Source organism: Drosophila pseudoobscura, chromosome 3 (genome assembly GCF_009870125.1).
Source record: "Drosophila pseudoobscura strain MV-25-SWS-2005 chromosome 3, UCI_Dpse_MV25, whole genome shotgun sequence".
NCBI classification, from domain to species: Eukaryota; Metazoa; Arthropoda; class Insecta; order Diptera; family Drosophilidae; genus Drosophila; species Drosophila pseudoobscura.
In genome coordinates this window covers 9,229,326-9,254,249 of record NC_046680.1, presented here as the reverse complement: position 1 = coordinate 9,254,249, position 24,924 = coordinate 9,229,326, and the positions used below count along the sequence as shown (strand labels likewise).

Sequence of the window (24,924 nt, the reverse complement as noted above, 5' to 3'; positions counted from 1 at the left end):
GCGGTGGCGGTGGCTGCGGCTCCCGTAACCTTGAGGCAGCACTGACCTAGAAATGTGGGCCAAACACGGGACGGGACGTGTGTTTGTATGCAGATAAAGGTCAACGGCGGCCGTTGCACTTGTTGGGGCACGGCGCCAGGGCCACGCCACACGACCGGCCGCTGTTCGGGTCGCGTGCTCCAGTTCCAGCCATTCCACGGGCCAGCAGCGGCAGGAGCAAGTGGCAGCATAAGTCAGCCGGCGGACAGGCAGACAGACTGACGCCCACGGCGATGATTCAAGGCGATGTCGTGATGCTGGTGCTGATACCGATGCTGATGCCATCGACATCGATGACAGGAGGATGCAATCGCGCCCGTCCACACAGTGATTGCTCTTTTGCCCGGCATCAATCCATCTATTCCTCTCGCACACCAAGTCCGTACTGCTCACTCCAAGGCCGTTTCTCTCTTCACTCTCTCTCTCTCGCTCACTGTCCGCCCTTGTTCATTTGTTGGTTTTTCGGCCTTATAGCGATCATCGTGGACTATTACCTACCCCCAGCCAGCGCCTGAGTCCTGGAGAGCGGCGGCACGCGTTGCCAAGGGGTGGTTGCTGCTGCATCTTATTGGGCGTTTGCCGGCGGCGTTAGAAAGGGGTTGAGCGGCGGCAGCGACGACGGCAACGGCAACGGCAACGGCAACGGCAACGGCGGTCAGGTCGTCCGCTAGTCGTGTGCTGCAAAATCAGTCGAACGCCGTTCGCGCACACGATAAGTCACGTGTTCAAGCCAGCTCCGCTCTTCGGTTCCGAGTCCAGATCCAGCCAGTGCAGCAGGAGAAAGAATCCCAAGTGATAAGACAATCGCCCAGTGTTCCCAGTCAAGTGTCAAGTGCGCAGGATCAGCAAAGGACAAATATGGACCACAACATGCACGTGAATGCGCCACTCCACCATTGGGGCTATGGGGCAGGACCGGCTGTGGCCTTGCCGGCGACCGCCAGCACCCCCCAGAGCCACTGGGTGCAGCCGCCGCAGAGCCATCACAGTCAAGGGCACAACAGTCTGAAACGGTCGCTCTCCGAGAGCGACTGCGACGACCTCTACTCGGAGGAGTCCTCCAAAGAACAGTGCGTATGCGTAATCTGCCGAAATGTCTGTGGGATCTTCTTATTAACATGTTGTTTTTTTCTGATCCGCTCACAGAATCTCTCCCAGTCAGCCGGGAAGCTGCCAGCTGATGAGCCGCAAGAAGCGTCGCGGGGTCATCGAGAAGAAGCGGCGCGATCGCATCAACTCCTCGCTCACCGAACTGAAGCGTCTGGTGCCCTCGGCCTACGAGAAGCAGGGATCCGCCAAGCTCGAGAAGGCCGAAATCCTCCAGCTCACAGTGGAGCATCTGAAGAATTTGCAGTCGAAAAGTAAGTTTCAATTTCTTGGTTGTGGAAAAACAGAATAAGAGATATGTTAAAGGTTATGGGAAGTGCAGCGATAGGGAATTTCTCTCGTGGATCAGAATAACAGTTTGAGATCATTATAATCAATTTTCATTAAACATTATGGATAAGGATAATCAAAAAGGTTTTCTGCGATCGGATAAATCATTGAAATACTACAAATATGATCCAACATGAAGTTGAGAAAGGAATAGACTATTAATTGGTATTGAAAAAATCTTAACAGTTTCGGACAAATAGTCTTAAATATTATCTTAAAGCTCTATAATCTTTGGATAAATCATGAAAAGCAGGACTCCAATATCCCACAGGATACGATAGGCTAACAATTGAAACACTAAACTGGGATAAGTGTTTCACAAATTATTTGAAATCTGAGTAAACAGTCCTAACCTGTTGTCCCAAAACAGGAGGGAGGACAAGGGTAAGAGGCAGGCTGGCATTATGGGAAAATTATGATTGCCGCAAACACAGAGACAATAACAGCGCACCGCCCAAGTGAATCTCGAATCTCGGGGCTTCCCACGCTGCTCATTGCCCGCCTCCCACTGCCTTTGCACCACTCGCTTTTTACACCCAGAAGCGGGCGAACATTGCTTCCACCCCTGGAAGCAACCATTAGCATTAGCAGTGCCACCCCCTGCCCCTAGCCCTGCCCCTGTCCGACTCTTCACATCCCGAACAAGGACATGGGGGTGGTTGTTTAGGCAGTCGCGTGGGAACAACTATTTTAATTGTTTGCTCTGGTCTGTGTCGATGTGGATGGATTAGACAGCTTATTGACTTTCGCCTCCTCCTCCTTCTCCTCTTGTTGCAGCATTGGACTCGCTCAGCTACGACCCGCAGCGCGTGGCCATGGACTACCACATCATCGGGTTCCGAGAGTGCGCCGCCGAGGTGGCCCGCTACCTGGTGACCATCGAGGGCATGGACATCCAGGATCCGCTGCGCCTGCGCCTCATGTCCCACCTGCAGTACTTCGTGCAGCAGCGGGAGCTCTCGGCCCAGAGCTGTGCCAGTCCCAGTGGCTGGTCGGCTTCCGCTCCAAGTGCCGCAGGCTACCAGGCCACGAGCAGCTGTGCAGCCCCTCCCTACCAGACCTATGCCTCCGCAGGAAATCCCGGAGCAGCCTATGTCTCCAGCTCATCTCTGCACAGCTATCCAACGTTGAGTGCATCGCCCTCGCAGCCGCAATCGCAACAGCAGCAGCAGCATGGTGGACGGACCAGCGTCTCCAGGACGAGTGGATCTGGTGTTGTCAGTGAGGCTCTGCCACCTCATGAGCTCCACACCGATACCAGCAGCCAGCAACAGCAGCAACAACAACAACAACAACAGGTGCAACATCAGCAGCAACCTCCCACCCATGTCCGAACCCAGACCACGCCTCAGCCGGCCCAGCAGCCACAGCAGCAACAACAACAGCAGCAGCAACATCAACAGCAACAGCAGCAGCAACAACAACAACAACACTACACACACGATCACACTGTTGTTCATCCGGAGCAACAGATTCCCACCTACATAGATCTGACCAACAGCCACCGACCTCCAGCCGGCGGGGAAACCCTCAGCTATAGCACAGCTCCACAGTATCCAGTGAGCGGAGGGCAGGATTACAACAACGCCAGCGTCCTGCAATATGCCACGCCCAACGGGGCTAAGCCCTATCGACCCTGGGGAGCCGAGATGGCCTATTGAAGAGGTGGAACAGTATCCGGAAGTGGAAAGCCCAGAAAACAGAGTCTAGTCAGGCCCAGTGTGATAGTCTTAAGTTTGGCCTCCTCCAGGAGATCCTAACGAGAAAATCTCGTTGAGATTGAATACAGGAATAGGCACTTTAACTAGTAATCTAAGAAACCATCTATCATCTAGAATTACGATCTATGAACCTTTTGTGAAACTATTGTAAATAAAGGCATTTGTTTTATAAGAAATATGCAAAAACGGGATGGCATTTAGCATAAAGAATGGGAGGAATCTAAAGATATATACGAGATATATATCCTTGAAGTATACCAGTGCAGGGTATACAAAATTCCCTTTTCTAGCTGACAAAGAAAGGCGGCCTGGAGTATCTCTCCATCCAAACAGAGTTTTATATTTTTTACTATGTCGAAGTAGCCCGGATTCCACATAAACAACAAATATTAACAAGTCCACCGATACATGTCAGAGAACGACAACAAGCGTCTGCCGCGATGGTGGTCGGGAGGAGTCTGCTCGGCCATTGCGGTGACCACCACACATCCACTGGATCTGGTCAAGGTGCAGCTGCAGACGCAGACGCAGGCCGAGAAGGTTTCGGTCGGCCAGGTCATATCGAATATCTATCAGAAGGGCGGTCTCACGGGCTTCTACAGTGGCATCTCTGCCTCCTGGTTTCGGCAGCTAACCTATACGACGGCCCGCTTCGCCCTCTACGAGTACGGCAAGAATTTCGTGGACGCCAGCAACGTCAGTGCCAAGGTGCAACTGGCGACCTTTGCCGGCGTCTTCGGAGGCATTGTGGGAGTGCCGGGCGATGTGGTCACGGTGCGGCTGCAGAACGACATTAAGCTGCCGCCGGACAAGCGGCGAAAGTGAGTACCGGTGATCATCCAGAGTGATCAGCGATATGTAAACGAATCACTTCCTCAGCTACAAGCACGTCTTCGATGGCCTGTACCGCATACAGAAGGAGGAGGGCGTCAAGAGTCTCTTTCGGGGAGCCGTGCCCGCTGTGACCAGGGCCGTGGTCCTGACAATCGGCACTAACGCGACATACGATCAGGTGAAACAGGTCGTTCAGGGCACCTTCGGCACAAAGGAGGGCCTGCCCCTGCACTTCCTCACCTCGACGATAGCCGGATGCATTGGCACCATCATGACGCAGCCCATCGACGTGATCAAGACCAGATACATGAATGCCAAGCCGGGCGAGTACTCCGGCCTTGTCGCGGTGGTCATAAGCATCTTCAAGCAGTCGCCGATGGCATTCTACAAGGGCTTTATTCCGGCCCTGATGCGGGTTAGTCCAAACACGATCATCACCTTCATGCTGTACGAGCAGGCACGTCTGCGCTTTGGCTACCTTCCGCCGAATGCCAAAAAAGAATAGTATCGAATATCTACGGCCTCCCACTCCGCCGTAAAAGTACTACGATACACAAATTGTTAGTAATCCAAACCCCTCATCGTATTGTTGCGTACCAATTGGCCTGGAAGTAATCCCCTCATGCCGTAATCGCGACTAATAAGCTGCCACCGTGTTCGCCCGCTCGACCACTGACCGTTGGTCAGCAGAAACAGCGATGGGGGTCAACGGCAGTGCAGCGTGTCCATATGGAAATGATGTTTATGGTTTATGAAATTTGCATAAGCGCAGGGATACCCGTATACCCCATGTACCTGTGTGGCAAGCGCTAACTAAAAACAGACCGAGAAAACCCAGTCCAAATGAGTTAGTTAAGCCGGCTGCACGTTCGCCGCTCGTAATTAGGAAACAGGGGCCACAAGGTGCAAAGGGTCGAACCAAACCCTCGCCGAAACCCCGGGAGCTACAGAAGAAACAAGAATTTTCACAACAACAAGCATAACTGGAAACCAAATGGGCTCAAGATTTTGTCACCACTGTACATGTGTGTTTTACAAATTATATATTTTTTTAATTTATTCTTTTTCGTTAATTTGTGAGTTAAAATTGAAAAGTATAGACCTTTAGACCTACAGTTTCTAATTATTGTATATATAAACTTATGTTGAAGTTTTATTCAATATGGATACATCACTCGAAAAGTTGGGAAATATGTTGAGGTGAAATTCCGAATGCTAATGCGCAATATCTAATCCAATTTCAAACTAAAGGAATGCGAAATATGTATATCCTTAATTCCTTTGTCCATACTGGAAAAACACTTGAGACCAAATTACATTTGTAACCGAGCAACCTGTCAGTTGCATGGGAATATTCCGATTTAACCCCTAAGCAGCCATGTTTTTTATACCACACTTAAAGAGTATTGGGATATATTAGATTTGTATTAATGTGTGTAATAGCAAAAAGAAATCGTTTTCGACCCCATAAAGTAGTCATGACTATCTGTCTTGATAAGCCCTTAGATCTCAGAGACTATGAGAGCTAGAAAAACCAAATTTTGTACTGCTGTGAAAGAAAGAAATGTATTTCAGGTGCAGGTACATACAGTAAAAGTTATATAAATCATTGAATATTATCAAACTGAGTATCGGTGTCCGAACGTTTCGACCTGTATTTTGTTGTTTGACTGTTTCAAAATTTTAAAAGCCTAAGACCGCCCAAGTAAATTGTAGACGACTTAAGATGTGGGAAGAACTTTAAGAATTTATAAGCATTTTATACAAAATTTTATCGGCCCCAGTCTTATTTTTCATGTAAGCGAATCAAAATAAGTGCCAAGGTATAAAACAGACGGTGGGACTTACGTCTTTAAATGAAGAAATGTCCCCATAAAGTAACGTAAGTGTTGGAAAAAACCGAAAGAGGTGGAGTACGACCAGGTATTGGGCTTACTGATGGATCTGTTTTGATCATACTGATGAGCTTCTACGCCACGCACAGCTCCCTATTCGCCTTCATACCCTCAACGCTCATCTGGAGGACGAGTTGTTCCAAATCATTGCGGGTCTTGTAGTCCAAGCTCCTGCAAAGGTTCTTAAGGGACTTCAGACGCAGAGTTTTAGAATCTATTTTGCATTCTGGATTGGAGTCCACTATCTCGGACTCCACCTCTGTGTCCTGTAGATCTAAATCAATTTGACGTGTGCCAACAATAGAGCTACTCGAATCGGAGTCTTCATGCCAGAGTTGGTCATCTTCAGCGGGGCACAGAAGATTGCTACTGGAGCTGCTGTTCCCGTCTTCCGAGGCAGTGTTCTTTATCTGATCTAAAAAAAGAGCAAGAATTAACATTTAAAACCAACTCGAGCGCGTAGATCCTCTCTTTCCCTCTATTTTGTTTCTTTCATGACATGTGTAAGCAAAAGTTTTGATTTTTGTTTGTGGTGTGAATTGCCCTAAGAAAATGGCGGCCATAGCATCTATTAAATCGTGCCACTGCAGTGCACTGGTGTGTGCATGGCTAGATTTTAACATGCGCTTGAGCTGAGAGAATTTTAAGCCGGCAAAACTATGCTGCAGATAGAAGGAAAGAATAAATAAAACTCACCTTTTCATACATAATTCACCAATTCCCCGATATGTATATATGTACATATGTACGAACCCGTACAAAAAATGCTTCCCCGGCAATCCTCTATGACGCATAATAATTGATCCCAATGCTTCCATGCTTTCGACTCATTCTCTCTCCTACAGCGAAAGTGGAATGAAAGCAAAGGCTCCTTTGCTCATCTTTTTCTCCCTCTCTGATGCAGAGGGAGATCGAAAGGACACCTGTTGGTGGGAGTTTGACCGACAAGGCAGTGAGAAGTTGCGTAGGTGCTCTCTCATTTCATGATCTCGTTTTCCTCTTCTTCCTAATTGTCCTTTTTTCCTTCTCTTGGCGGAGCTCAATAGGAATTACCGCTGGTGATTCTTGTGTGGTTTTCTGTACCCGCTCGTTTTTATAACCGCTCACGAAGAAACAATCTTTTGCGCATTAATTTATTTTTTGCCAGCTAAACACATACAAAAAAAATAAATGTTGTCAATACTTGCGCGTCAGCAGGGTTGCGCGGCCGAGTGAGAGACCTCTGAGCTTTGACTTCCCACGCCGGTCGGTGGCTCTACTATTAACAATCATCCACCACCCCAGGCGGAGAGAAAGTCCCGCATTGGAATACCTCTCGAGGGTGGGCCGGGCCGGTCTCGAAGATCGGTGTCAACACCATCAGCATAATACACACGTCACAACTTCCAATTAGAGACAATCATTCGGATACAGGACAGGCGGGGGGGATACATACCATGTGGACTTCGATGGGGTGGTTTTACTGTCCTCGGCAGTGGCTACAAAACCGAAAGAACGCTACGAAGTGACTTTCATTCCTTGGATTACGTTCGGGCTACAAACACACATAGGACAGGAGCTGATATAACCAGCAGGACCTGACCTGGAGCGGGGTGGATTCGAGGAGTGCATGGCGTAGTTTTCATTGTGTGAATGGATGTCATAAATAGTCAAATGATTTCGTTTTTATTGCGGTGCGAGTCAATTAAGTGGAATAGTTTTGCCATATTTCTGAATGGATTTTCGTGTTAAAGGTGACGGAAATGTCCATAAAAGCTGGCCACTTGTTTGGATTATTTAATTTAATTTATGCACATGTGCAGTTGAAAAGGATATCATGTGCGGCGTAATGGTTCATTGACTTGAGTTGGGGAATCGGCGATTATGTATTTATGTAGATCATTTCACATGTGTGGGGTTGATTAATCGAACCAAAACATTGCGTCAATAAATCGACTCAATTTGAATTAAATAAATGAACTTGAAAAATGTGTGTTTTTTTTGCTATCTTTGCCCCCTGGTGCATTCTACCTATCCCTGTCTTTCTTCCCACCGCTTTTAAAAATAGCACATCAGTTCCAAGGCATATTAATACAAGGAGCGGCGTAGTCGGGAGTGTTCTCACTGGTTGTCGCAGCGTTGTTTACGGTTTGTCAAAAGGTGCGGGTTTCCAGCAAAAACGGAAATTTTGGCTCCATTTTGAAAGTCCTAAGCTTTCGTTTAACCACCTATTTTCGGCAGGTTTTACGGTCACACTGCTCCTTTGACAAAATTTTTATTTATTTCAGGAATATTTATGGAAGAGATTGACCTCACCTTACTTGAATACACCCTTGTGTCAGATCTGCCTCTTGCGCCGCGCGAATTTCGTTTATTATTATTTTGCGAGTGAAAGTAATTTGATTTCAGTTTTTTTTTTGTAAACTTTTCATAAAATCAATAATCGAACTGTTTCAGTTTGCCGCGACACGCTAATGCCACAGCCATGCGGCTGCTGCACGCGATCCACACGTTTCTGTGATGTAATCCGTGAGTGCGAGATCCAAAAAATGTGATCGGCAGAAATGTTAGCCAGGACGCTGTTTAACCGTTGCTGCAACGGATGCTGCATCAGAATGGCGGCTCCACACGTGAGGCGTAAGTGGGGTCATCGCACACACCGTAAACAAATCACCACCAAGGGGAATCAGTTTTGAGATATTTTATTTAAGTGTGAATTTAAGCAAACTACAACATGTATCATCTGCATCATCTATCAGTGCCACGGCACCTGGTTTCCAATGGTGCCCTTCTTGTAGTACTTCGCTGTGGCCGATGCGGTGGCGGCCAGAGTAGGAGTATGTGGGGCCGGCTCGTAAGTGGGTCCACCGCCCTCGGCCTTCAGGACAGCGGCACACCTCCACTGCTTGTTGTAGTTCATCCGCCAGAGCCGCACACAACCGTCATCACCGGTGGAGATCAGCATGGTTGCCAGCATGTTCCAGCAGACGCGCCACACGGGGCAGTTGTGGTCGCTAAACTTTACCGTCTGGATGTCTAGTTTGGTGGTGCCCGTGGAATCTCTAAACAGATGGGAAATTATTAAGTTAGGGCAGCCTTAGGAGAAAAATGTTTCCTGTTCTTACGTCACTCCGCGAAGATTTACAATATAAAGATCCTTGCTGGCTACGGCCAGCATGTGGAAGGTACGTCCTGCATTCGGAGCAAAGGCCACATCCGTGACGGGGTCTGTGATGTCGTTTACAGTGTCAATCTTCACACATTTGCGGGCGTTGTCGCTGTAGGCAAAGAGGAACACTTTACCCGTGGGCGTGGCGGAGTCGTCGCTGCCAGCCTGCAAGAGTGTGGAGATGCGGGATCAAAAAGTATGCTGGGTCGCGTACTTACCGCCAGCAGTTGGGTGACCATGTAAGTGGATGTGTTCCAGGACAGACAGCTCAGCGGCAGCTTGTTTGCTATCTCATGCTGCACCGGCCACTGGGAGAGGTTCATAATGTCGGGAGCTTCGTAAATGCGTATGATGCCATCCGCGGAGGCGGTGGCCAGCAGCAAGCCCAGGTATTTTGGGGCGAACTCCACATCCGTGACGCTGGTACGCGAATCCACGAGAGTGGTGCGGCGCACCCATCTCCGAGTCGGCGTGTTCGTTGTGGAGACTTTCTCGCCAATCACCTCCTCCCACACGGAGGCCGTGCGATCGAAGGAGCAGGTGGCCACCACTTGGCCGAACTCCGGATGGGCCCACGACACGCGCCAGATGGAGCCCGAGTGCGCCTTCCAGCTGCTCGTCACACTCCACTTGCCCTGCGCATCTTCATCCCAGATCTGCAAACTTAGATTCTTTGAAAATGCTCTTGTTTACCCCGCCGGCAAGCTATTCACCATAACTGTCTGATCGCTGGAGCAGGTGGCCATGCGGCGACCATAATAGTCAAACACCACGTCATGTATCACATCCTTGTGGTCGGCGGTAATGGTCTCCACATCGAACATATTTCTGTCGTTGGATTTGTTTGTGAAATGTTTATAAAATGCACGCGCGGAAAAATCTCCTCTACTGCAGCGAATGCAGCCCTGAGAAAGCCAAGTGTTGGTAAGCGACCGGCAGTCAGCTGTTTGGCAGTATTTTTCTTCTGCTGTTTCTGTTTATAATTCTGGGGCGGGAAAACGGTCACATTGGCGCTGCAGTCCGAATTACGCGTGAAGTACGAAAAAAATTAAGTGGAAAAATAGAAGAACAGAGAAAAGCAGACGATCTGCCCATTGACCATACCCGAAGAAGTAATCAACGGTGCCACACGCACGGTCATTGCCTGTGCTGTGAAAGTGAAGTGATAGAATTGGCAATCAAAAATCTAAGTGGCAAACACAGCCAGAGCTTCCCATCCGGAAAAGAACAGTTACACAAAACAAAATTGCTAACAGAAAGAAACGTGGAAAGCAGCGCATTACGATGGAGAAAAGTAAGTCGATGCGGAGGGGTGTAATCTAGTCGGTAAACATGTAATTACTATCTGATTAGTGGCAGTAGCAGATAATATGCGCATATGCAAATAACAACAGTAGTCGCACCTGGGGGTTATTCACCCTTTTGGGGAGAGGCATTATGTATATGTCTGGGAACCGCCGGGACCCAGCATAAATCAAGATTCCGTTTGTTTATCATTTGCATTCGTTTGATAAAGTCCACATTCTGTGTTTGGTTCCATCAATCAAAGTACAGGCCAGCCAGGCAGGCCAGCATATTTTCCTTCCAATATGTTGTGCTTTTTCTCTCGCCACTCTCTTTCGCTCTCATCACTGTTACTGACCTTGATTCCCATTGGACTGTGAACATCGCGCGATGGTCGAGTCTGTATGTGTGTATATAGGCGAGGGGGAGTGAGTGTAAATATATGTATGTGTGTGTGATGCTGCGGCTTGTGGGCGGATGCGTAGCCAGCCTCATTCCAGTCTTAGTACAAGCCGGCTTTCATTACCTAATCGGTGTGAGTGCATCCACATGTAAGCCCGAACGAGAGCCGGCACCAGCTGATAGGCGTCCCCACTTCTCCTTCGTCTATTATTGGCCGTGGTATCAGCAGCAGACGCACTGGCCACGCGCCAAGCATGAATAATACGACCGAATTTCGGTAGATCCCAACACAACAGTAAATTTCCGCCAGCCTGTGATAAGCGCTGCCTGCCCCGCCACTTGATCGCATTGAGTGGTGGAGGAAAAGCGGGGAACCGACAGCGCCAATTATTAATCATAATTCGTCGGAGCATACCGGTCGGCTGTTTTCAATGCCACAATCGAAAGATTCTCTGCAGCTTATCGCGGAGATTACAGGGAGCAGGCGTCGTCGACGGGAATTTCTTTTATGACTTTAAAAAAACCTCTGCTGATGCCCAAACAATCAAGAATCCGAGAGATTCGCGTGTTCTGCTCGTGGCAGCGTGCTGAAGTCGTTATTAATTCCGATTTCAAGTGCATCTGAGGCGAATCAATCGAGATAATCAATTTTGTATTACCTCGCTAATTCAACTCAAATGCGTAATCAGAATCTGTCTACTTACGGTAGAAAATTGATAGAATTTTGTGGCTAATGTTGTCGTACGTTACCCGTAAAGTGCACTATCGTCATCGGGAAAGGGTCAGCTTAAAGTTTACACAATAGCAACAGCAACAACAACAGCCTTGACATTGAAAGCTCCCACAGTGCGAGAGGAGAGTGACACGTTTTAAAGCAACGGCCAAACACAGCTGATCGCTATCGACTCTTATCGACTGGAAATAAACATGAAAAATGGATGGCAACTAGCAAAAATAAACTGCTAATAAAACGCGGCTGCTCTTTTACCTTTTCTTTTTGTTTAGCAGCAGCAGCGGCAGCAACAACAGCAGCTCGACCTCTGAGGCCCTCTGTCGCGATTAACATACAGGCGCAACAACCTGTACACGCACACAGCAGCACACCCGTCCCGTCCATGCACGCACCAGTGTAGTTGATATCGATAGTGACAGCGACGCCAGCAGCACTGGCCGCTGGACAGCAGCGGCAGCAGCAGCAGCCCTCGCGATAGTGGGTTCCAGACGAGGAGCCTGGCCCCACAGCGCCACAGTTGGATTTTAAGCGTCGGTCACTGCAGTACCACTCGTGCGGAACTTGTGCCCGTTTAAAGCTACGAATGCAGTAGTCTGCCCCGTTAAAGAAATACAGAAACATAAAAGCAGAGTGGTTAAACTCCCATTAACTCGAATTCAAATATACTACTCCGTATGTATATGTCAGCGAGTCAAGGCATTAAAAAGTGTCCAAAAGTGTGGTCCTAAAGATAATTGGCCCTGGCATTGAATTTGTTGGGTATTTTCTGTGTGCTTGTGTGCTTTCGACGATTGAATAATCTTTTCGGCAGAGATTTCGATTCCCGTCGAGCAGTTCAGCTAAGAATTTCTTATCAGATCGATGGGTAGAAAAACATACGACTCTCATCAAGCCAATTAGAATTGTTTATAGAACTGAGCCACAAACTCACAGATCGAATTCGCCGTCCATATCAGCTTCAGCTTGGGATCGATCAGGGATTGTATACCACGTCTCGAATACTTGAGATGGCCTGTCTTGGCAAAAAGCTGAAAAACTGATCCGCAGCCTTGTATTACATAATTAGCTGATAAGCCAGTGCTACTTAGTGGATCGATTCACCTTTTTGTGCCTTTGAAAGCGCTGGCTCTGGCTGGCTGGCACACTTACATATATATTGTAATGGCAAAATCATTGACCTCTTCTATAAGCAAAGCCAATTTGCATTTCCACATACCATACTACTACTCTAGTCGCTGTGCTGGGGATTTTTTGTTGTTTTTTGTTTCAGCTTTTGTTATTTCTCATTCTCCCCTCTTCCATTTTTGGTTTTTCGGTTTCGGTTTCTGTTTTAAATTTAAAAATGCGCCGTACATTGAACACCCAATAACAACATTTTAATCTTGGGTGTTTTGTAGTTTTATTACCCTTTCGAAGGGTATTAATTGAGAGGCATGTACGTCATTAGCGGAGGAATCTTTGGCCTTTGACTCACGGAACCATGGAATTGTAATATTCCGTATTCTATACAGTTTTCTTATTTATTTTCGTACATCATGATTCCATAATGAAATTCACCTGGGAACTTTTCTTGCTTTCAATTCCGAGGAATTTTTAATAACAACATACATTGCATGTGCATGACACGCACTGCATTCGCTAACAAAAGTCCTTTCCACCGCTGTTAAAGGGTATTCCGATTTCGTATCGTCTTTGGGATCTTCGTTGACCTGCCAACGATATTCGATTCGGGTATTTGGGTCTCTAAATTATGGATTTTCGGTTTCTTAATTGTATCTGCAAACTAGTTTATGCATAGATAAGCATTTTGGTATTGTTTTGTTTTTTTTTTTTTGCTTCGTCGTTGCTTCTGTGGCCCACAAATTTGTGGCAAAGTCTTTGAACTTGAAAAATGTGAAATCGTGACGAGACGAGACCTACTGCTATTATCATATTCACGTAGATTTGGGTCTCCTTTATCCGCACAGCCACTTTCACTGACCCATTCACATTTGTACGATACTTTTGTACCGGAAACGAAAGATATCCATTATCTAATCCAATTTGAATTCACTGATTTAAAGCAGCTTTTTGGATATAGCCGATGTTGATCACACTATTAGTCACTCTGGCAGCATATATCGCGTTCCTCTTCACCCTGATCTTTGGCCGGGGCCAGAAAAGACCAGTCCACGCGCCATCCACCACAGCAGCCAGTGAAACAGAAACTACAACATCGATTAATCGTAAGAATCTGAACACTTTATGAATCCATAAGCAGCACTTGAAGGGCCCCCAAACACAAACACAAAGCACATTTAGCTGATAGTCGAACCGATGCACTAGTAATCTCTAAAATAATCAATATTTGCTGATTGATTGATTGATTTTCAGACAACTCCAGCGTGATTGCAGCTACAGCACCACCAGTCACAGCCACAAGCAGCTTGTCGTCGAGCGCAACGGGAGGAGCCACAACAAAGCTGAACGAGAAGCGATTCCCCAAAGGAGCCAGCATCAAGAAGGTTCAGTTCTCCAGCGAAAGCCTTAAGGAGGTGGATATTGCCTTGTCCGATCTGAGCTATCACCAGAACCACAACAACAACACAACTGTCATCAAGAACAAGAACAACAATAATAGCATTGTCGAAATCAAAAAGAAATCATCAGTCGAAATGAGCGAGGAAACAAATGCAACGCCAGCCACGGATGCGGAGCGTCCAAGTTTCTTGGTAGGTCTTTGACAGTGGCACCCTCTTGAATCTGAATCTGTATCTAAATCTGAATCTTCTCCCTGACTCTGACAGGTGGGCGATGAGATTGACGAAAAGGCAGCCGAAGCCGGCGAGGCTGTAGACGAGTTCCCCCAGAAGATGCAGAGCGCGTCCCGGCAGAATGGCGATATATCGGAGAAACGCAAGCGATTAAGGTAAGGGGCACGCCCAGCCCTCCACATAGAGCAAACGCAGTGGGAGGATGGGTAGGCGGATGGGGTGACTGAGCAAAACAAAGAACAGGTGACTGCGTCATAGATATCGCGCGAGTTTATCAAAAAGAGACAGCGCGCAAAGCTCATCCTCTAAGTGCGAACGGGAGGGAAGCAGCGAAGCTTTTTCGAGAACTCTGAGAGAGGGCGAGAGCCAAGCATTTTGTGTGAGAGAGCGGACGCCGTCACATTTTGTTTTCATTCATAACGGAAAGCGTTGCCTCAAAACTTGTTTTATTGCGAGACTCGGAATCGCTACTCTCCCTCGCTCTCTCTCTCTCGCTCTCTGTCTCTCCAGGCGACCTCTGAGCAAACGGTGGCCCAACTATTTGTTGGCCGGCTATCTGTTTTGGCCCGCTCGAGACCGACCCGCCAGCAGTTCCACAGCAGTCGTCGGTTCCGTCGGTCAGAGAAGTAAAACCCCAACAGCAGCAAAACTCGAACCTCCGCCAGTCGCCGAATTTCTCGTTGCCTAAATAGGTTTCTCGCGTGTGTGGATATTCCGTTCGACATTGATTTTCTGCCGTGTGGCTCGTCATCGTCATATCGTTGTCGGTGGGGAGAAAGTGTTGCTTGCAGCAAAAAGTGGTGTGTGTGGTGTGGCATAAACAGTGTTTTTTTGTTTGTTCTCCGTTCGGTTTTTCGGTTGTTAGTCAGAATTGCATAATTCTCGTGGGGTTGCCCGTCCGAGCCGAGTTCCCCCTGACCCCTGAATGCTATTGGCCCTCGTTGAGCTTGCCAGCATGTTGAAGCGTCGCACCAGTAAGCGTTTTGTACTTGTTGAGTCTGGCGAGGAGCCGCTGGTGCAGGCAGGAGCATCCGGATCGGGCCCTGTCATTCCACACTTTGTGGCCGTGGACTGTGGACAGAGCGACAGCAACCACAATGAGATGAGTCCCAGCGCCAACACCAGCCCCAGTAGCATCTCCATCAACGGCGGTGACAGCAGCATCAAAAACAACAACAACAACCTCAGCAACCCATCGCCAGGACTCCTTAGTGTGCCCACCGTGGGAACCCTAAAGTAAATAAATGTTAAAAGTGAATAACTATATAGAATATATAAAGCTCATTGTTTGCTAGAATATCGACTCCATTTGACAGGTAGACCCCAGAACCGGTTCCGCCAAATCTTCTTTAAATTGCGCTCTCACCTTCCGCTCTACACTGAGCAACAAAAAAACAATTGCTGGCGAATATTTACCGATCATTCCATATCTTTCAGACCGAGCATGTCGCGTGGCACTGGCCTGGGCCAGGACCGCCATCAGGATCGTGACTTTCATATAGCCACCACCGAGGAGTTTGTGAAGCGTTTCGGCGGTACACGTGTCATTAACCGCGTCCTCATTGCCAACAATGGCATTGCGGCTGTCAAGTGCATGCGTTCCATTCGCCGATGGGCCTACGAGATGTTCAAGAACGAGCGGGCCATTCGATTTGTGGTGATGGTCACCCCGGAGGACCTGAAGGCGAATGCCGAGTACATCAAGATGGCCGATCACTATGTCCCCGTGCCCGGCGGTTCCAACAACAACAACTATGCGAATGTTGAGCTCATTGTGGACATTGCACTTCGCACACAAGTGCAGGTGAGTAGTCTGGAGTGAGCGTCTGGAGGCCAGTGGCCAGCCGTAGATGTGGCCCAGTGTCAATCCGTTTGGGTTGGTTGCGCCTTAACCGCATCGTACGATTCGTATTTACACTCTGTTCTGTCGATCTCCAGGGGCTGAAAGAGTCGAACGATCGTATCTCGCATACCAATGCAAAAGCTCGAAAACTTCTGCTCCACCCCTCTACCAAACAGTCTTCTGTGGCTGTGGCTGCGGCTGTGTCTGTGTGGATAGCAACACTGTGCAACAAAAAGTGTGTGCTGTAACCTTGCTGAAAGTGCCTCTAGTGCCTTCTAGTAGAATCTCTCCTGCTTCTGTGTACCGTAAAAATTCCTTCATGCAAGTACAAGTACGAGTACTATTTGCTGATCACGTAACCTTTTATTTTCTGTAGTCCTCCCTCTAGATAATTGCATTGAGAGTAGCAAGAGATCACATCTAAAATACTATCTATAGGTATTTCTCTAACTGTTGTTCCCATTAACTTTTACTTTGTTGTAGATCAGATCTTAATAGGGCACTTCTAGTTTACGTACATATATATGTATGTATACTACAAAGTTGATTGAGATGTAAACAGTTGCTGCTTTTAAGTGCATAGTAATTCTGTTTCCTGAAATTGCACTTTGTCGCTGCTCAAATAAACTTGATTTTCTGTAGATCTTTTAAGATTCAAGGGAATAGCTAATAACGGTCTACAACCCTTGCAATTGTAGGCGTAGCAATTAGTTACGTGATCTTTCGATTTTTAGCAATAACAATGAAATCCTCGTCAGCTAACCTCGAGGAGTTCTCGCACATTCTCGTTAATAATATTCGCTTATGCGTCTCGAGTCCTGCTCGCATTATATGATGGGCTCCGGTTTAGAGCTGCTTTCGCCTTCCTTCTTTCTAGCAAAATTCGAAGCGAACAAATGTCTTTCATAGGTTGTTATTCTTCAGTTCTAATCTAAAGCCTTTACTCGGAGAAGGCGGACAGATAGTGGAGATATTACCGATTCCCATTAGTGGAGTGTGTTTGCTTTCCATTAGTTAGGCACTAGAGATCTGAGTGAAGCGAGTTTATTCGAAGAGGTGTGTTTACGTCCAGCAAAACAACAATACTCTTATACAAATTCAGGAAAAAATCGAATCCGTCGTTCGCACTCGTTCAAAACGTGCCTCTTTGCTTAAATGTTGTACGCCCGAGCCTTACGTGCAACGTTCTATTTCACTCAATTCATTTTGAGCATTGTTGATTCGAATGGTGCACACACAAACACTGGCTTAGGTGTGGGACTAATTAGTAAAAAGTGGAGATAACAGGCAACACCTTGCTGCACAGTGTGAATTATCTAATTTTTTGTTGTGCTATCATTCGCTATGAGGTCATAAAGTGTTATATTGGGGCTTCAATTATTGATTATGGATGATATTATGATTACAGGCTGTCTGGGCTGGATGGGGTCATGCCTCGGAGAACCCCAAGTTGCCGGAGCTGCTGCACAAGGAGGGTCTGGTGTTCCTCGGGCCACCGGAGCGCGCCATGTGGGCGCTGGGCGACAAGGTGGCCTCCTCGATTGTGGCCCAAACGGCCGAAATACCCACATTACCATGGTCCGGCTCCGACCTGAAAGCCCAGTACAGCGGCAAGAAGATCAAGATCACCAGCGACCTTTTTGCCCGCGGCTGTGTGACCAATGTGGAGCAGGGTCTGGCGGCTGTCGCCAAGATTGGTAAGTCTCTTGGAAGGTCTTGCGATGGAGCTCTCATTCTTATCTGTGTCTCCGACGTGCAGGCTTTCCCGTGATGATCAAGGCTTCGGAAGGCGGCGGCGGCAAGGGCATTCGTCGCGTGGACACCACCGAAGAGTTCCCCGCCCTGTTCCGTCAGGTGCAGGCCGAGGTGCCCGGCTCCCCCATCTTTGTGATGAAGCTGGCTCGCGGCGCACGCCACTTGGAAGTGCAGCTGCTGGCGGATCAGTACGGAAATGCCATCAGTCTCTTTGGCCGCGATTGCTCCATACAGCGTCGACATCAGAAGATCATCGAGGAGGCCCCGGCCATTGTGGCCCAGCCGGAGGTGTTCGAGGACATGGAAAAGGCGGCCGTGCGCCTGGCCAAGATGGTGGGCTATGTGAGCGCCGGCACCGTGGAGTACCTATACGATCCGGAGGGCAGGTACTTCTTCCTGGAGCTGAACCCCCGTCTGCAGGTGGAGCATCCCTGCACGGAGATGGTGGCCGATGTCAATCTGCCGGCCTGCCAGCTGCAGATCGGCATGGGCATCCCCCTATACCGCCTCAAGGACATTCGCCTGCTGTACGGCGAGTCGCCGTGGGGCTCTTCCATCATTGACTTTGAGAATCCGCCGAACAAGCCCATGCCCTCGGGCCATGTGATCGCTGCGCGTATCACCTCCGAGAATCCCGACGAGGGCTTCAAGCCCAGCTCGGGCACAGTTCAGGAGCTCAACTTCCGCTCCAGCAAGAACGTCTGGGGCTACTTCAGTGTGGCCGCCTCCGGGGGATTGCACGAGTTTGCCGACTCGCAGTTCGGTCACTGCTTCTCCTGGGGCGAGAACCGGCAGCAGGCGCGCGAGAATCTCGTGATTGCCCTCAAGGAGCTGTCGATCCGTGGCGATTTCCGCACCACCGTCGAGTACCTGATCACGCTGCTCGAGACGAATCGCTTCCTGGAGAACACCATCGACACGGCCTGGCTGGATGCTCTCATTGCCGAGCGCGTGCAGTCCGAGAAGCCGGACATACTGCTGGGCGTGATGTGCGGTGCTCTGCACATTGCCGATCGCCAGATCACCGAATCCTTCTCCAGCTTCCAAACGTCGCTGGAGAGGGGCCAGATCCAGGCGGCCAACACCCTGACGAATGTGATAGACGTGGAGCTGATCAACGGAGGGATCCGGTACAAGGTTCAAGCGGCCAAGAGCGGCGCCAACTCGTACTTCCTGCTGATGAACAGCTCCTTCAAGGAGATCGAGGTGCACCGCCTGTCCGACGGCGGCCTGCTGATCTCCCTCGAGGGCGCCTCGTACACCACCTACATGAAGGAGGAGGTGGACCGCTACCGCATCGTGATTGGCAACCAGACGTGCGTCTTCGAGAAGGAGAACGATCCGTCGCTGCTGCGCAGCCCATCGGCGGGAAAGCTCATCAATCTGATTGTGGAGGATGGGGCACATGTGGCCAAGGGCCAGCCCTTTGCCGAGATCGAGGTGATGAAGATGGTGATGACCCTCACCTCGCAGGAGGCAGGCACGGTGACCTTTGTGCGGCGTCCAGGCGCCGTCCTCGACCCGGGCTCCCTGCTGGGCCACCTGGAGCTCGATGATCCCTCGCTGGTGACCAAGGCGCAGCCCTGCAAGAGCCAGTTCCACCAGGCCGAGAACGCGCCCATTCCCGAGAAGCTGAACCGCGTGCACAACACGTACAAGAGCATTTTGGAGAACACCTTGGCCGGCTACTGCCTGCCGGAGCCCTTCAATGCCCAGCGGCTGCGCGACATCATCGAGAAGTTCATGCAGAGCCTGAGGGATCCATCGCTGCCGCTGCTGGAACTCCAGGAGGTGATTGCCTCCATCTCGGGCCGCATCCCCATCTCCGTGGAGAAGAAGATTCGCAAGCTGATGACCCTCTACGAGCGGAACATCACCAGTGTGTTGGCCCAGTTCCCCTCCCAGCAGATCGCCAGCGTCATCGACAGCCACGCGGCCACCCTGCAGAAGCGCGCCGATCGCGACGTCTTCTTCCTGACCACCCAGAGCATTGTGCAGCTGGTGCAGCGCTACCGGAATGGCATTCGCGGCCGCATGAAGGCCGCCGTTCACGAACTGCTGCGCCAGTACTACGACGTGGAGTCGCAGTTCCAGCACGGCCACTACGACAAGTGCGTGGGCCTGGTGCGGGAGCACAACAAGGACGACATGCTGACGGTGGTGAACACGATATTCTCGCACTCGCAAGTGGCCAAGAAGAACTTGCTCGTTACGCTACTCATCGACCATCTATGGGCCAACGAGCCGGGACTCACCGACGAACTGGCCAACACCCTCAGCGAGCTGACGTCCCTCAACAGGGCCGAGCACTCGCGGGTGGCTCTGCGCTCCCGCCAGGTACTGATTGCCGCCCACCAGCCGGCCTACGAGCTTCGCCACAATCAAATGGAGTCGATATTCCTGTCGGCCGTAGACATGTACGGCCACGACTTCCATCCGGAGAATCTGCAGCGCCTGATCCTCTCGGAGACCTCAATCTTTGACATTCTCCACGATTTCTTCTACCACACGAACCGAGCCGTGTGCAACGCCGCCCTCGAGGTGTACGTGAGGCGCGCCTACACCTCCTATGAGCTGACTTGCCTGCAGCACTTGGAGCTGTCCGGCGGCCTGCCGCTGGTGCATTTCCAGTTCCTGCTGCCCACGGCACATCCGAATCGTCTGTTCTCGCGCATGTCCTCGCCGGAGGGACTAGACCAGGCAGCCGCCGAGTCGATGGGCAGCTCCTTTGTCCGCACCGGAGCGATTGCCGCCTTCGATTCGTTCGAGCACTTTGAGATGTACTCGGACGAGATACTGGACCTTCTCGAGGACTTTGTCTCGCCCGCGATGGTCAATGCCAAGGTGCTGGAGGCTGTGGAGGCAGCCGACTCCATCTCGGACGGCCGTCATAGCACCTCCATCAACGTCTCGCTGTCGGATCCCGTCACCAGAGCCAATGCCGCCGAGGAGGCCAAGTCCACGGAGCCCATTCACATTGTGAGTGTGGCTGTGCGGGAGACCGGAGATATGGACGACTTGCAGATGGCCCAGATCTTCGGGAACTACTGCAAGGAGCACAACGAGGAGCTCTTCCAGCGCCGCATTCGGAGGATAACGTTTGCCGCTTTGAAGAAGCGCCAGTTCCCCAAGTTCTTTACATACCGCGCACGCGACAAGTTCGAGGAGGATCGCATTTATCGGCACCTGGAGCCGGCCTCTGCCTTCCATCTGGAGCTGAACCGCATGAAGACCTACAATCTGGAGGCCCTGCCGACGGCCAACCAGAAGATGCATCTGTATTTGGGCAGGGCAAAAGTGTCCAAGGGACAGGAGGTGACCGACTATCGTTTCTTCATCCGCTCGATCATCCGCCACTCGGACCTCATCACCAAGGAGGCCTCATTTGAGTACCTCCAGAACGAGGGCGAACGGGTGCTGCTGGAGGCCATGGACGAGCTGGAGGTGGCCTTCTCCCACCCGCATGCCAAGCGCACCGACTGCAATCACATCTTTCTCAATTTCGTGCCCACCGTTATCATGGACCCGGCCAAGATCGAGGAGTCCGTCACCAAGATGATCATGCGCTATGGCCCCCGCCTGTGGAAGCTGCGCGTCCTCCAGGCCGAGCTGAAGATGGTCATCCGCCAGTCGCCGCAGTCGCCCACCCAAGCGGTGCGCCTCTGTATTGCCAACGATTCTGGCTACTTCCTGGACATCTCCATGTACACGGAGCAGACGGAGCCGGAGACGGGAATTGTACGTGTCAAATAATCGACTATTTACCCTGTTCTCCTGTTCTTATTAGATCATCTTTGATTGCCGTTTCAGATCAAGTTCAAGGCCTATGGAGAGAAGCAGGGTTCCCTTCACGGCCATCCCATTTCGACGCCCTACATGACCAAGGACTTCCTGCAGCAGAAGCGCTTCCAGGCTCAGTCGAGCGGCACCACGTACGTGTACGATGTGCCTGACATGTTCCGCCAGATGACCGAGCGCCACTGGAAGGAGTTCTCCAATGCCCGGCCCTCCGTGGACATACGCATACCCGACAAGATTCTGATTGAATGCAAGGAGCTGGTGCTGGAGGGCGACAGCCTCATTGAGATGCAGCGTCTGCCGGGCGAGAACAATGTAGGTTTTCTTGCATTCCCATCGGCATTGCGGCCTCTCTATTGACTAACCTCTGATCTTACAGTGCGGCATGGTGGCCTGGCGCATTGTCCTGGCCACGCCGGAGTACCCGAATGGTCGCGAGATCATTGTGATAGCTAATGATCTGACCTACCTGATTGGCTCCTTTGGCATCAAAGAGGATGTGCTGTTCGCCAAGGCTTCCCAGTTGGCGCGCGAACGGAAAGTGCCCAGGGTAAGCATTCAGGTCATTCCAGGCTCCAATCATCCCTCACTCATCCGCAAATCCCCTGCTGTAGATCTATATATCGGTGAACAGCGGTGCCCGCATTGGACTGGCCGAGGAGGTGAAAGCAATGTTCAAGATAGCATGGGAGGATCCCGAGGAGCCGGACAAGGGCTTCAAGTACCTCTATCTGAGCACCGAGGACTATGCCCAGGTGGCCAATCTCAATTCGGTGCGTGCCATTCTCATCGAGGATGAGGGCGAGCAGCGCTACAAAATCACCGACATCATCGGCAAGGACGATGGCCTGGGCGTCGAAAATCTGCGCTATGCCGGCCTGATTGCCGGCGAAACGTCGCAGGCGTACGAGGAGATTGTCACCATTGCGATGGTCACCTGCCGCACCATCGGCATCGGCTCCTATGTGGTGCGTCTGGGCCAGCGTGTCATCCAGATCGACAACTCGCACATTATACTCACGGGGTATGCGGCCCTGAATAAGGTAAGTCCTTCAAATCAGAATCCCACAGCGGATCTTCAAATATCTTCTTCTTGCAGCTGCTCGGTCGCAAGGTATACGCCTCAAACAACCAATTGGGCGGCACGCAGATCATGTTCAACAATGGCGTGACCCACAAAACTGAGGCCATCGACTTGGACGGCGTGTATACCATCCTCGACTGGCTCTCGTACATTCCCGCCCACATTGGCTGCGATCTGCCCATCGTTTCGCCCAGCGATCGTATCGATCGGCCTGTCGATTTTATGCCCACCAAGTCGCCGTACGATCCGCGCTGCATGCTGGCCGGTCGTGTGAATCCCACCAATGCAAATGAGTGGGAGAATGGGTTCTTTGATCGTGATTCCTGGAGCGAGATTATGGCCCCGTGGGCCAAGACCGTGGTCACGGGACGTGCTCGACTGGGCGGTGTGCCTGTGGGTGTTATTGCCGTGGAGACGCGAACTGTGGAGGTGGAAATGCCCGCGGATCCGGCCAACCTGGATTCGGAAGCCAAGACACTGCAGCAGGCGGGTCAGGTGTGGTATCCCGACTCATCCTACAAGACGGCGCAAGCCATTAAGGACTTTGGGCGCGAGGAGTTGCCTCTGATTGTGTTCGCCAACTGGCGTGGCTTCTCTGGCGGCATGAAGGACATGTACGAGCAGATCGTCAAGTTTGGGGCCTACATCGTTGACGGACTGCGGGAGTACAAGAAGCCGGTGCTCATCTACCTGCCGCCCAATGCCGAGCTGCGTGGCGGAGCCTGGGCCGTTCTGGACTCGTTGATCAATCCGCGCTACATGGAAACCTATGCGGATCCGGAGGCCCGAGGTGGTGTCCTCGAGCCCGAGGGTATTGTGGAAATCAAATACAAAGAGAAGGACCTCATCAAGACGATAAATCGTCTGGATGCGACCACAATTGCCGTGAGTTTCATCTGCCACGGTTACCTGATCTGTTCTTTCACCAATTCCCGGTATTCCTTATTCCCTGCAGCTAAAGAAGGAATTCGAAGAGGCAACTGCAGCTGGTGATAACACGAAGGCCGAGCTGGTGGATGAGAAGATCAAGGCTCGTCTTGCGCAGCTAATGCATGTCTATCATACGGTGGCCGTGCACTTTGCCGACCTACACGACACGCCCGAGCGCATGCTGGAGAAGGAGTGCATCAGCGAGATTGTGCCATGGCGCGGCTCGCGACGTTGGCTCTACTGGCGCCTGCGCCGCCTCCTGCTGGAGGATGCATACATCAAGAAGATCTTGCGGGCACAGGACAATCTCTCTGTCGGACAGGCCAAGCAGATGCTCAGACGCTGGCTAGTCGAAGAAAAGGGTGCCACAGAGGTAAAAGGATACACAAATCGATATATTTTTCGACTGCTTTACAATCATTTTGTTCTGTTTTGCAGGCATATCTGTGGGACAAGAATGAGGAAATGGTGGCCTGGTATGAAGAGCAAACGAATACAGAATCTATTGTCTCGCGCAATGTGAGTTCCGTGCGAAGGGATGCCATCATCTCAACCATTTCGAAAATGCTCGAGGTAAGATCAGCTGCAATCTGGTTATTTAACAATATGAATATTAAATGACATTTTCTGGATCAATTGATGGATCTTTTAGGACTGTCCCGATGTAGCGCTGGACGCTGTGGTTGGCCTCTGTCAAGGCCTGACTCCCGTCAATCGTGGAGTCGTCGTACGCACACTGGCGCAAATGCAGCTGAACGAAGAGTCCTCTAGCAATACCCAGGGATGATTGTACGCTAGATTCTAAGTTCTTTTAAGCCCCCCCACCCCCTCTCGAAGCCATCGCAGCGGTTAGGTGATGCCTGGAAGAGAGCCCTCCGTCATCTTGTTGTGAAGCCTAGCGTCCTGGCTATTGTAAAATACTGGAAAAACTAGCATGATGTGCATTTTGTTTAGTTGAATTTGTTTAAACGTAATTAGTTAAATTTAGCATGTAGTATCTTGATAGAGAGCCCCACTCGAGTTGTGTGGGGCATGGGTTGGATGTTGCATGAATAGCCCTGAAGTAACTTGTAGTATCATGTACATATTTGTGTATGTATGGTATGTATATCACTTGAATACAGAACTTTCCACTAGTTGTCTAAGAACAAAGTCCTTTGTACACAGAGCCTTTTGAATTATATGAATTATTGAAAATATATACATATATGGTACAAAACAGACATTCTTCAAGTCTTGCAAAGTTCAAGTGTGAATTAGAACTATTG

The 24,924-nt window shown here is 50.2% G+C and overlaps 4 protein-coding genes across 6 annotated transcripts; 3 read left to right on the top strand and 1 right to left on the bottom strand.

The window, feature by feature from the left end:
- The first annotated feature begins 707 nt into the window (after positions 1-707).
- Hey (Hairy/E(spl)-related with YRPW motif) lies at positions 708-3,373 on the top strand. Its single transcript, XM_033378397.1, has 3 exons — positions 708-1,109; positions 1,186-1,400; positions 2,254-3,373. Exons 1-3 carry the CDS (start codon positions 898-900, stop codon positions 3,135-3,137), a joined length of 1,311 nt encoding a protein of 436 aa, XP_033234288.1. The 5' UTR covers positions 708-897; the 3' UTR covers positions 3,138-3,373.
- Positions 3,374-3,529: 156 nt separating this feature from the next.
- Positions 3,530-5,146, top strand: Dic3 (Dicarboxylate carrier 3). The gene is made up of 2 exons (XM_001360620.4): positions 3,530-4,018; positions 4,077-5,146. The coding sequence occupies exons 1-2, from the start codon at positions 3,606-3,608 to the stop codon at positions 4,534-4,536; spliced, it is 873 nt and encodes a 290-aa protein (XP_001360657.2). The 5' UTR covers positions 3,530-3,605; the 3' UTR covers positions 4,537-5,146.
- Positions 5,147-8,591: 3,445 nt separating this feature from the next.
- On the bottom strand, positions 8,592-10,010 carry Nup44A (nuclear pore complex protein Nup44A). Its single transcript, XM_001360619.4, has 4 exons — positions 9,788-10,010; positions 9,293-9,730; positions 9,031-9,239; positions 8,592-8,967 (listed from the first exon to the last, which is right to left on the bottom strand). Exons 1-4 carry the CDS (start codon positions 9,896-9,898, stop codon positions 8,661-8,663), a joined length of 1,065 nt encoding a protein of 354 aa, XP_001360656.2. The 5' UTR covers positions 9,899-10,010; the 3' UTR covers positions 8,592-8,660.
- Positions 10,011-10,083: 73 nt separating this feature from the next.
- On the top strand, positions 10,084-24,879 carry ACC (acetyl-CoA carboxylase). Of its 3 annotated transcripts, XM_015184050.2 has the most exons (14): positions 11,989-12,165; positions 13,560-13,718; positions 13,867-14,204; positions 14,280-14,401; positions 15,684-16,050; positions 17,498-17,786; positions 17,849-21,582; positions 21,655-21,957; positions 22,022-22,192; positions 22,257-22,685; positions 22,742-23,611; positions 23,682-24,029; positions 24,095-24,229; positions 24,309-24,879. In XM_015184050.2, the coding sequence occupies exons 2-14, from the start codon at positions 13,577-13,579 to the stop codon at positions 24,441-24,443; spliced, it is 7,383 nt and encodes a 2,460-aa protein (XP_015039536.2). In that variant the 5' UTR covers positions 11,989-12,165; positions 13,560-13,576; the 3' UTR covers positions 24,444-24,879. The 3 variants fall into 3 exon arrangements, with proteins under 3 accessions (XP_015039537.2, XP_015039536.2, XP_033234886.1); XM_015184051.2 differs by lacking the exons at positions 11,989-12,165; positions 13,560-13,718 and adding an exon at positions 10,084-10,368; XM_033378995.1 differs by lacking the exons at positions 11,989-12,165; positions 13,560-13,718; positions 13,867-14,204; positions 14,280-14,401 and adding an exon at positions 14,872-15,482.
- The last annotated feature ends 45 nt before the right edge of the window (positions 24,880-24,924 follow it).

Coding starts and splice junctions, on each gene's coding strand:
- Hey (XM_033378397.1), top strand. CDS start 898: ATGGACCACAACATGCACGTGAATGCGCCACTCCACCATTGGGGCTAT. Junction 1,110..1,185: donor GAGGAGTCCTCCAAAGAACA/GTGCGTATGCGT, acceptor ATCCGCTCACAG/AATCTCTCCCAGTCAGCCGG. Junction 1,401..2,253: donor GAAGAATTTGCAGTCGAAAA/GTAAGTTTCAAT, acceptor CTCTTGTTGCAG/CATTGGACTCGCTCAGCTAC.
- Dic3 (XM_001360620.4), top strand. CDS start 3,606: ATGTCAGAGAACGACAACAAGCGTCTGCCGCGATGGTGGTCGGGAGGA. Junction 4,019..4,076: donor CCGCCGGACAAGCGGCGAAA/GTGAGTACCGGT, acceptor TCACTTCCTCAG/CTACAAGCACGTCTTCGATG.
- Nup44A (XM_001360619.4), bottom strand. CDS start 9,898: ATGTTCGATGTGGAGACCATTACCGCCGACCACAAGGATGTGATACAT. Junction 9,240..9,292: donor TGGTCACCCAACTGCTGGCG/GTAAGTACGCGA, acceptor ACACTCTTGCAG/GCTGGCAGCGACGACTCCGC. Junction 8,968..9,030: donor GTAAATCTTCGCGGAGTGAC/GTAAGAACAGGA, acceptor CCATCTGTTTAG/AGATTCCACGGGCACCACCA.
- ACC (XM_015184050.2), top strand. CDS start 13,577: ATGTTGATCACACTATTAGTCACTCTGGCAGCATATATCGCGTTCCTC. Junction 16,051..17,497: donor CACTTCGCACACAAGTGCAG/GTGAGTAGTCTG, acceptor TTATGATTACAG/GCTGTCTGGGCTGGATGGGG. Junction 17,787..17,848: donor GGCGGCTGTCGCCAAGATTG/GTAAGTCTCTTG, acceptor TCCGACGTGCAG/GCTTTCCCGTGATGATCAAG.